Source organism: Hippichthys cyanospilos, chromosome 8 (genome assembly GCF_059441005.1).
Source record: "Hippichthys cyanospilos isolate Australia breed blue-spotted pipefish chromosome 8, RoL_Hcya_1.0, whole genome shotgun sequence".
NCBI classification, from domain to species: Eukaryota; Metazoa; Chordata; class Actinopteri; order Syngnathiformes; family Syngnathidae; genus Hippichthys; species Hippichthys cyanospilos.
Window position 1 is genome coordinate 1,714,347 of NC_142376.1, and position 9,681 is coordinate 1,724,027.

The 9,681-nt window shown below is 51.0% G+C and overlaps 1 protein-coding gene and 1 long non-coding RNA gene across 4 annotated transcripts; one reads left to right on the forward strand and one right to left on the reverse strand.

Moving 5' to 3' along the window:
- Positions 1 to 1,137: 1,137 nt before the first annotated feature.
- LOC148419793 (uncharacterized) lies at positions 1,138 to 6,003 on the reverse strand. The gene is made up of 4 exons (XR_015866477.1): positions 5,877 to 6,003; positions 3,335 to 3,409; positions 1,743 to 1,957; positions 1,138 to 1,613 (listed from the first exon to the last, which is right to left on the reverse strand). It is a non-coding gene; the product is annotated as an uncharacterized LOC148419793 (long non-coding RNA).
- On the forward strand, positions 1,254 to 9,316 carry zbtb18 (zinc finger and BTB domain containing 18). Of its 3 annotated transcripts, none has more exons than XM_088422198.1 (2): positions 1,254 to 1,678; positions 7,568 to 9,316. In XM_088422198.1, exon 2 carries the CDS (start codon positions 7,585 to 7,587, stop codon positions 9,166 to 9,168), a length of 1,584 nt encoding a protein of 527 aa, XP_088278324.1. In that variant the 5' UTR covers positions 1,254 to 1,678; positions 7,568 to 7,584; the 3' UTR covers positions 9,169 to 9,316. The 3 variants fall into 3 exon arrangements, with proteins under 3 accessions (XP_088278324.1, XP_088278323.1, XP_088278322.1); XM_088422197.1 differs by lacking the exon at positions 1,254 to 1,678 and adding an exon at positions 4,419 to 4,682; XM_088422196.1 differs by lacking the exon at positions 1,254 to 1,678 and adding an exon at positions 4,701 to 6,211.
- The last annotated feature ends 365 nt before the right edge of the window (positions 9,317 to 9,681 follow it).

The following is a 9,681-nucleotide window of genomic DNA, read 5'->3' on the forward strand; positions in this document are numbered from 1 at the left end:
GCATTTGAACAAGTGCCGCGGCTATGACACCGCATCATGTCAATTCATTAGCCGCCTATTAGTGACGCCAATTAGTTTACTGGGACGCCTTTTGCCCAGGCAGGACAAGGGACGTGTCCGTCTCCCTGCAAGACAGACCTTCCGCTAAGGAGCCTGACCTAGTGACCTACAAAAAGACTTTTTTTTTTCTTACTTTTTCAGTATGCATTGTTGTGTTTTCGCAAACACCTGCCTGATCTTCAAGGCAAGCAGGTTTTTAGAGAAAATAAATAAATAAATAAATAAATAAATAAATATACATAATTGGAAGTCCATATTATTATCTAATGATTTCATAACCTGCGATATGACAAAGTGAAAAGTGATGTCACCCTTTACAAGGCAGGGGTCCATATTTGTTTTACCAGTAAATTCAAAATTATTATTTTATTATTTGGTTGTTGTATTGCATCTCCTTCAATGGATTCTTAAATAATACATTGTAATAAATGCGTAGTAGTAATTATAATTCATATTTTGTGCCATTTACTTAAGTAGTAAAATCTATTGTCATTAAATTAGCTAACGTTTTGGTTGTTCTCTTGTTTCATGGAATTTGATTGGTCGTTAAATAATATAAAACACCACCATGAAAAAATGTTCTCAATACTGTATAACTTGAAATAGTTTTGCTAACGTAATTATTAGTATAAATTCATATCACGTTGTTTTGCTTTAAGTATATTTGTTCAGTGTTGTTTACACAAGGTCACCCGCTTTGCTATTAGATGATTTTAAGGTGGTCCAGGTGGACTACACTACCCAGGAGACGTTGCGCAAAGATACCGCTGCCTACCTGTCATACCAATTTGTATGTATATGTTTTGTTTTAATATAATAAATAAACACAATATTACAGATTATGGGTTGAGAATAAGTATTTTTATGAGACATTTTGTTTTGACTGAAATATATATTAAACACAATAGCTAGGTGAGCCGTTAAGCGCTCTGACGTCAGCAGTTCAAAGCAACAGTTTCGTTCTGTTGTTCTACTCTCTGAGTATGAACTGAAAATCACGAATAATATGGAGGACACGTTAGAATTATTATTTTGTACATATTTATTTTCTGAGGTAATTACACGGTTTACCTGCTTTGGTTTCGCCGAGGCGTTTTCACGGCTGTGCACCTGCTCGCTGCGGGCGGACTCCACTACCCATGATGCACCTCGCAGCCCGACACTCACTCTCTCTCGCTCGCTCTCTCTCTCTCCGGTCTGCGCTAGCTGCCCGTCCTCCCCGCACTGTCGCCCAACGAGTCGGTTCGGCCGAGCCGCTTCCCCTTCCATCCCCTCTCGGTGTGCGTCCTGCCGCCCGCTCGGCGTCAACCTAAGCCGAGCGACGAAGCGCTTCGGCGAAGACCAAGAAGAACCACCTAACCCCCCCCTTTTACCTCCTCCGCGCCTTGCCGACCCTCCACCATTGGCTCCCAGCCTTGCCAGTCAAGTCCCAGCCCGAGTTGTGAGCTGTTGTGTGGGGAGAAAACAGCAGGCGCGGACGGAGGCAGCAACAGCTCGGAAACATCTGGCCGCCGCAGAGTCCCTTCTCCCCTTGTCCTGCGCGGACAATCCTGCTATGGAAAACAGCACAAAGTCCGCGTGAGGAGGATTCAGCGGGGGACGTCGGAGCGTGCTGCCTGTAAGTGGCGCTTGGTAAACGGCGAGTGAGTGAAGCGAGTCAAAAGTAGCTTCCTTATCCCTACCTAGCATGACTGTGTTGTGTTAGCTCGCCTCCTTTTTTTTAGCAGCTGTTGTCATAGCAGCGAGGCCTAAAGGAAGGAAGGAAAGTCCTATGGAGGATATACAGTAGCTCGAGTCCAGACGGAAGCTTTCTTTCGACGCTCGCTTCCACTTTTAGCCGCTCGTAGCTAGCTTGCGACGGGGGTGTCTTCCCGAAAGCTTCGCCATCGTCCTCGAACTAGAAACGCAAAGAATAACTTGTTCAAATGAGGCGTATCACTATTACACGGCTGTTAGGTGTGATTACTGCGGTTTTACATTGAGCAAGAGGGCAAATGGAAACGAAACATCTGAAAAAGTTGATGAGAAAATGAGGGGGGGGGGGTTTCCATGGAGGGGTTCTGAAACTTTTGGGGAAAGAAAAGCGACATCACCGAAACATGCTGCGACTCAGTGATGGCACTTTGGCGTCTTTAAAGTGACAATGTGTAATGTTTAGACTGTTATGCGTTTTGAAAGCCCACTATAAATACAATTAAAGTGTAAAGAAATGTGTTCGAAACGACCAACATATTTGTTTATATATTTTAGGTCTAGTGATTGCTATTAATTAGGGGTGGGAATCCTTGACTGTTTCGTGATTCGATTCCGATTTTGGGGTCTCCAATTCAGAATCGATTTTTGATTCAAAACGATTCGTTTCAATTAACGTAAAGTGCATCATCATACTACTACAGTCTGTTTTGCTAGCTAGAATAACAAAGGGAAAAACATTTGAATATGTTTTGATTTGTAAGTAACAATGGCCTTTCCACAAAAACAACATTTGGAGTCTTTGAAGCTAGCTATAGATTGTAAAGCATTTATCGTATGAAACAAAAATCAAGTGTATCTGAATCACCAAAAGGTTAGCACGTCCACCTCACAGTTAAGAGACTCGTGTTCGATTCCGGCTGGCTCCGGCCCTCCGATGTGGAGTTTGCATGTTCTCCCCGAGCCCGTGTGGGTTCTCTCCGGGCAGTCGGGCTTCCTCCCACACTCCAAAAACATGCATGGCAGGTGAATTGGGCATACTAAATTTTCCTTAGGCGATTGGGTGCGTGAATGGTCGCTGTGTGCCCTGCAATTGGCTGGCAACCAGTTCAGGGTGCCCCCCCGCCTACCACCCATACTAAACTGGGATGCTTTAAGTGTTTTTTAACTGATGGAACTTTAGAGCCATAGTCAAGTAATAGTAAAGTAGTAGTACATACTGTAGTTTTTCAGTATTGCATAATGTTGATTGATTTATTTCTATATTTGAAACAAGGGGTTGTCAAAAATTTTGGAGTCAAGTCTTTTGGAAAGCAAATCTTCCAAGGACCGCCATTGCAAATGTTTGCAGAAACAAAAACAAAAAAAATCATTTAAGCCATCATTTAAACACCCACATATTCAATTTGACGACAAGTATACGTGGGTCTGTTTGACAATTTTCAAAATTATTGCATTTTTAAAAATATTTTCAACTGATTGAATCGATTGCTTCATTAAAGAGTCACAAATACATTTACAATTTGATATACATGAACACAAATGTGTATTTTTTATTAATAACCCAAATTATTTCACACACCTGCAGTCAGGCCACGGTCCCCCAGGTGTTGGCGGACCCCACTTTGAGAAGCATTGTTTCAAACAACACACATCTCTGTTGAAAAATTCAAACAAAAACGTTAAGGGTGCTTCCTGTAGATCAAGTTTTTCAAAATAACAAATGTTAAAATATCGCCAACTTTGTTTTCAAATAAAATACAAACAAAAACCAAATCTGCAATGTCAGCAGCAGAACCTCATATAACTGAAATTTTAAATAAATAGCTCCCGGAAATCAACAGTTTTTAATTAATTTATTACTGGCAATCCATTTTTTTTTAAAACGTCCCTTTCCGATATTTGTCAAAATGCCAAATGTCATCCCGATAATCGGTCTATCTCTGATAAACAATATTTATTGTGCTTTCTATACCGTTTCTGACACTTTTGCATGACTATCATGTGTCGCCATTGATAGCCGTGGGCAAGAAAACATGACAAGAGGCGTTAATCTTCCTCCAAATTCACATGCGCACTTCCTCGGCGGCCGAAAAGTTGGATTCATTAGACTCCTTGGAGATTGTTTGCCGCCTATTGTTCCCTAGTGCGGGCGGGAGTGACAAATGAACGAACGAGTGAATCCGAGACGAGCGGCGGCGGCGCCGGAGCGTGAAAAAGTGCAAAACAATATCAGCTGTTTGCATCTTTCCGTCGCAAATGCGCCGTTTGTCTCCCGACAACTTCACTGCCACCCTTTGCTAACTTTTCGCTCATTAATTTGAAGAGGACCCCCCCCGCCACCGCCGCCGCTCGACTAACCGCTGCCGCTGTTAGTCGTTTCCCAGTCAGAGAAAGAAAGAGGGGGAGGCGGGAGGGGGGAGTGGGGGGGCGACAAAGTTGTTGGTTGAAATGAAAGAGGAGTCTGGTGGCAGGAGTGTAGAGGAGGCAGCATATGGCTGTAGAAAGAGCACAGCTGGAGGTAGCATCTCCATCTGAGGATGATGTCAGAGCAGCTGACAGGCTGCCATCCACCCACCACCCCCTCCCTTGCTGCCCCCCCCCCCCCTGGCCCTTTATTGTGAGGCGGCCTGGGAGAGTTAGTGCGTGTGTGTGGCAGTTAGTAGCAGGCAGGAGGAGGAGGAGGAGGTGGGAGGTGGTATCTCGTTCCCCCTCCAACATCTCCGCCACTTTGCATCTGTCCCTCGCACTTTCAACAGCCAGCCAGCCAGCGAGCGAGAGAGCTTTTTTTTTTTTTTTTCCTTCTTCGCCGGCTCGCCCGCGACTCACTCACTCACAGGCGAGGGACGGACGAGCGGGAGCGAGCAAGCCGCAGAGCTCCAGCTCCTCCGGCACGCTGGACCTAATCGCGTTGATGCGTACCGCTGCAGGTAGCGTCCCGGATCACATGCGTGTGCGCGCCTTGTTTGTGTTGCGTTTGTGTGTCGCCGGAGGGGTGAGTTCATTTCTTCTTTTACGTTCTTCGGCCGCTCGCTTGAAAGTCGAGACGGACTTTGAAATGCGCTGGTTCGCCAGTTAGGAACCCGGTGTCACGCTTGCTCCGGTTTGGACGAGAAGTAGGAAGATAAAACGGAAACTCCCGGAAAGTTGAAGTAACTTAAAAAAACGTAAACCTTCTCATTTTAGCAGTTTGTGTTCTTGCTGCGCAAGTATGGATGAGAAATTAAATTTACTACCTGCTATTTTCAAACCTTTATTAACCCTAATATATGCAGAAAAGAATAATGTAAATTAAGTGTGCGGGATTAAAGACATATAAATACGTCTTTGGGATCGAACGTATGAAAATCGAGTGGGCAAATTCTAATTTGGCTGTGACTTATCCCAGGCGAAGCCACCGTCAGCGGCGAGCGCCGAGTAGAGTTTGGACACAATCTAAACGTTCTCGCTCGGCTGCTGCTCCAGTACGGACCAGAAAGTCATTCATTGGTTTTGTCGATTTTTGGCCGCTGCCCGAGCGTTCGCCTCGTTCCTCGCCGCTCGCTATGGAAGTCTGGCTTTTCAAAGAAGGTCTGTTTCCGTGGGATGCTTTCGCGTTGTCGTTCAAGTCGCGGACGGATCAAAGTGGCGGCGTGCGAAAGCTTGTAAAATAAGCCCGAGCAGGGACGAGAAGGGAGCCTTATATAATTCCTCGGCTAAGTTGGGAGCGCGCTCTCGACGTCGGCCGCTCTCAAACCAGAGCTACTTCCAGCGGCGCTGGAAAATGGCCGGAAAGCGCCCGCCGGGCCGGACCCGGCCCGGCCCGGGGCGGCCCGGCCCGGGGCGGCGCGGAGGAGACTAATTTAGAAGTTGCAGATTTGCGCTGGCTGAATTGGCTAGACAGCTGTAATCGCACTCGCTGCTCGTCGTAATCTCTTTATCTGGCTAGCAGCTGCCATATGGCCCCCGTCAGCTGGATCAGATGTGGATAAGCCCCCCCGCCCCGACAACCCCTCCCTCCCCGCCTTCCTCGCCGTCCATCCTCGACACCCCCCCTCTCCGAGCGGGCTATGCGTCCCGCATCTTTATTTTTAGGCATCTTAAGGATTAGGATTGATGCGGTGACGAGCGCGGCGGCCACTTACAGTGATTGTATTGTAAATCTTCTCATTCCGGCCCGGCCCGGCCCGGCCCGGGAGGAGGAGGAGGATGCGCCAAGGTTTTTCTCGTAAGACCGCGTCTCGGAGCGTGTGGGGAGGAGGGGCTAATTCACCCTTGTCCCCGTAAGCCCCCCCTCCCGTCGCACACACCCTCCCCTGCCCCTCATTAAAAGTCGCGCACACACCGCACACACTTGTCCATTCTTGCCTCGGCTTCATTCAAATGAGGCCATTTAAGCGTCGGGGCTAACGAGCGGCGCCGGAAAAGCGGGCGGGCGGCATGTATTTTCTCAGGCGGGACAAAGCGACGTGGTTAACAGGTGGGTCTTTGTAAGACCGGAGCGGAGGGGGGGGGGGGGGGCGCGCTGGAGTTTTGTCGAGCCGCGTGCGGAGGCGGCGCCGAGGTAGGTGTGTTTTGTTGGGGCCGCAAAGCCGGTTACCTAAACGGGCCGCGGCCAAAGTGGGTTAATAAAAATAACCAGCGTAGGAGCGGCGACGGGCCAGAGTGCAGGCAGCCGCGCGGAGGCAGGCACATATGCCAGCGCGCCGCCAGAAAGGAATGCGCGCATCGCTCTGGGTGGGAAAGAAAAAAGAAAAAAAAAAGGACTTTGGAGCTCTTGGACTTTCAAAATTATTTGGATCGTTTCTGACGTTCGCCTTAGTTTTAGATGGTGAATTCAGGGCTTCCTTTCAATATTAAATCAGTTATTTCATTTAGTGTGCGCTTCATCTCAAATGTCACTTTTGGAATTGAAGGAAATTTACATATGTCTTGAGAATTCCAATTTGTACATTTGAAGATGACCGGCACCGTTTTACTCCCTCTAAATCGGAACGAGTGATGAAAAGACGATATTTTACAAAGCGTCCTCGTTTATCGACACGCACTGCCGCTTGGCGCTCTTTGAGCGCCGGATAGACGCTCGGACGCACCTTCTGTATCGAACTGCCCATACGAATTCAATTTTCCCCCGTTTCCTAATTTATTTAGAATGGCTTCTTCTAGATTTTTTAAAAGTAACAACTGAAAGAAGTGCGGTCCATCGTATCCCGATTTAACCGGGGAAAGTTCATGCGCGGCGCCACCCGATGGGATTTTTTCCTTTTTCTCCACTTTTTCAATTCACCTATTGAAAGGAATGACATTTTCCACTATTTCAGAAGAATTTCTTGCATGGTGCTTAATTACATCTTTTCGCTTTTGGAATTTAGTGAAAGAAATGAAGTTGTTTTTTTTTTTTTTTTTTTTTTCCGGGCTGGGCAATAAGTCAAATGCATCTGATTAATTTGTCAAGTAAAAAAGTGCGGCTTTGAAATTGAGCTAAATTGTGAACGGGCTTTTGCGCAAGTGCTGTTTACGATCGTCCTTGCTTTGAATTGAGGCATTTAAGTTGATTTCAATCACGCACAAGTTATGAACGTTAAGTTTACGTGACAACTGATTGCAAATCAATTTAATGATTGAACCTTTTCTACCGGAGTTATTTTTGATCGTCAGAAAAACGTTTTAGAACAATGTTTCTTTGATTCATTTGATTCGAGTCGTAGTCGTGCAGAAAGTGTGTGCGTGGGGGCGACCTCAACCTTCCAATTCACGACGACGAGCGCGCTGAATTTCTGGTCCGGTCCGAAGATCGGCGAGGGCTCGCAATGAAAACGCTGGCTTTGTGCGGCAGGTTATGAGGACAGCAGGATGGAGTTCCCGGACCACAGCCGACATTTGCTCCAGTGTCTGAGCGAGCAGCGGCACCAGGGCTTCCTGTGCGACTCCACGGTTCTGGTGGGCCAGGCGCAGTTCCGCGCGCACCGCGCCGTCCTGGCCTCCTGCAGCATGTACTTCCACCTCTTCTACAAGGACCAGCTGGACAAGCGCGACGTGGTGCACCTCAACAGCGACATCGTGACGGCGCCGGCCTTCTCGCTGCTGCTGGAGTTCATGTACGAGGGCAAGCTGCGCTTCCAGGACCTGCCGGTGGAGGACGTGCTGGCCGCCGCCTCCTACCTGCACATGTACGACATCGTCAAGGTGTGCAAGAAGCGGCTCAAGCGCAAGGCCGCCGCCGCCGCCGAGGCCGACAGCACGCGGCGCGAGGACGACGGCTCCAGCTGCTCCGACAAGGCCGACAGCCTGTCGGACGGCTCGCTGGGCCGGCCGGCCAACGCCGCCGCAGACCTGAGCGACGACGACGAGGACGAGGTCAAGGCCGGGGCGCCGTGGCTGAGGATCCCGTCGGCCGAGAGGCCGGGGACGCCGGCCGCCGCCGCCGCGCCGCCCGCCAGCCCGTGCCACGGCGAGGCCGACGTCAAGCCGGCGTCCCCCGCCGGGAGCCCGTCCAGCTCCACCGGGTCCCTTTCGCAGAGGTCGGCCGGCTCGCGGGGCCGCGGCGGCGGCGGGCTGTCCGGCGACGGCGCCGACTGCGTCCTGGACCTGTCCGTCAAGCCCGCGCCGGGCGTCAACCACCACGCCGGCTACTTCGCCGGATCCCCGCCGCTGGGCGTGAGGGTGAAGGTGGAGAGGAGCGCGGCCTCGGACGAGGACGAGGACCCGGCGGCCGGCGACTACGAGATGGAGCACAGCGGCAAGGCGGCGGCGGGGCACGGCGGCGCCGTGGGCGGCCCCCTGTCGGCGCAGCGGCGCCTGGGCCTGGAGGCGCACCTGTCGGCCCTGCGCGAGGCCTCGCTGGCCTCGGAGCTGGAGCGCGACGACAAGCCGCCCGGCGGGGAGGAGGTCCCGGCCGAGGCGGGCGCCGCCGACGGCGCCCTGCTGCCCTACGTGTCCAACATGCTGGCGCCGGCCCACACGCAGATCTTCATGTGCCCCCTGTGCAACAAGGTGTTCCCCTCGCCGCACATCCTGCAGCTGCACCTCAGCTCGCACTTCCGCGAGCAGGAGGGCGTGCGCGCCAAGCCGGCCGGCGGCGCCGACGTCAACGTGCCCACGTGCACCATCTGCAGCAAGACCTTCTCCTGCATGTACACGCTCAAGCGCCACGAGCGCACGCACTCGGGCGAGAAGCCCTACACGTGCGCCACCTGCGGCAAGAGCTTCCAGTACTCGCACAACCTCAGCCGCCACGCCGTGGTGCACACGCGCGAGAAGCCGCACGCCTGCAAGTGGTGCGAGCGCCGCTTCACGCAGTCGGGGGACCTCTACCGACACATCCGAAAGTTCCACTGCGAGCTGGTCAACTCGCTGTCCGTCAAGAGCGAGCCGCTGGCGCTGCCCAACGTCAGGGACTGGGCCATCGAGGACAGCTCGCAGGAACTCTGGAAGTAGGCCCGCCCCCCGCCGCTGCCCCCGTCGCCGCCGTTTTAAGGCTTCCCCGCCGCCCTCTTTGGAACAAATCTCAAAACGGCGCAAACGCTACACTCCGTCCCGCCGGGAAGAGTCAAAAATCGCCCTCCCCGAAAACGGCGCCCGTGACGGTCGGGTCCGGTCGCAGACGGAGAACCCTCGTTTGTCGTGGTTGGCTGCGGTGCGCGCGCGGTGTTTTTTAAACGATATACGTAAACATTTTTTAACTGATTGTGATCAAGCAGATTGAAAAACTGTTTGACGGCTCTACCCGTAGACCGCGATTCCGATCCCAAAACACTCAAATGTCCTTTTGAAATCAACTACTTTTTGCGAAGACTCTCTGTTAACAACGCTATCTAAAGTTAGCTCCTAATCTTTGGCGCCACCTCGTGACATTTTGCACAAACTACAGTGGACGAAAATTGCCGAATTAGCAAATAGCGAACCACAAACAAGCGGGGGTTCACTGCAAATAAACTCTCCTCCATTCTC

What these genes read in the sequence shown, in the direction of transcription:
- zbtb18 (XM_088422196.1), top strand. Translation starts at nt 6,172, where the DNA reads ATGTATTTTCTCAGGCGGGACAAAGCGACGTGGTTAACAG. An exon ending in CAAAGCGACGTGGTTAACAG is followed by an intron (nt 6,212 to 7,567) that starts GTGGGTCTTTGT and finishes TTTGTGCGGCAG; the next exon opens with GTTATGAGGACAGCAGGATG.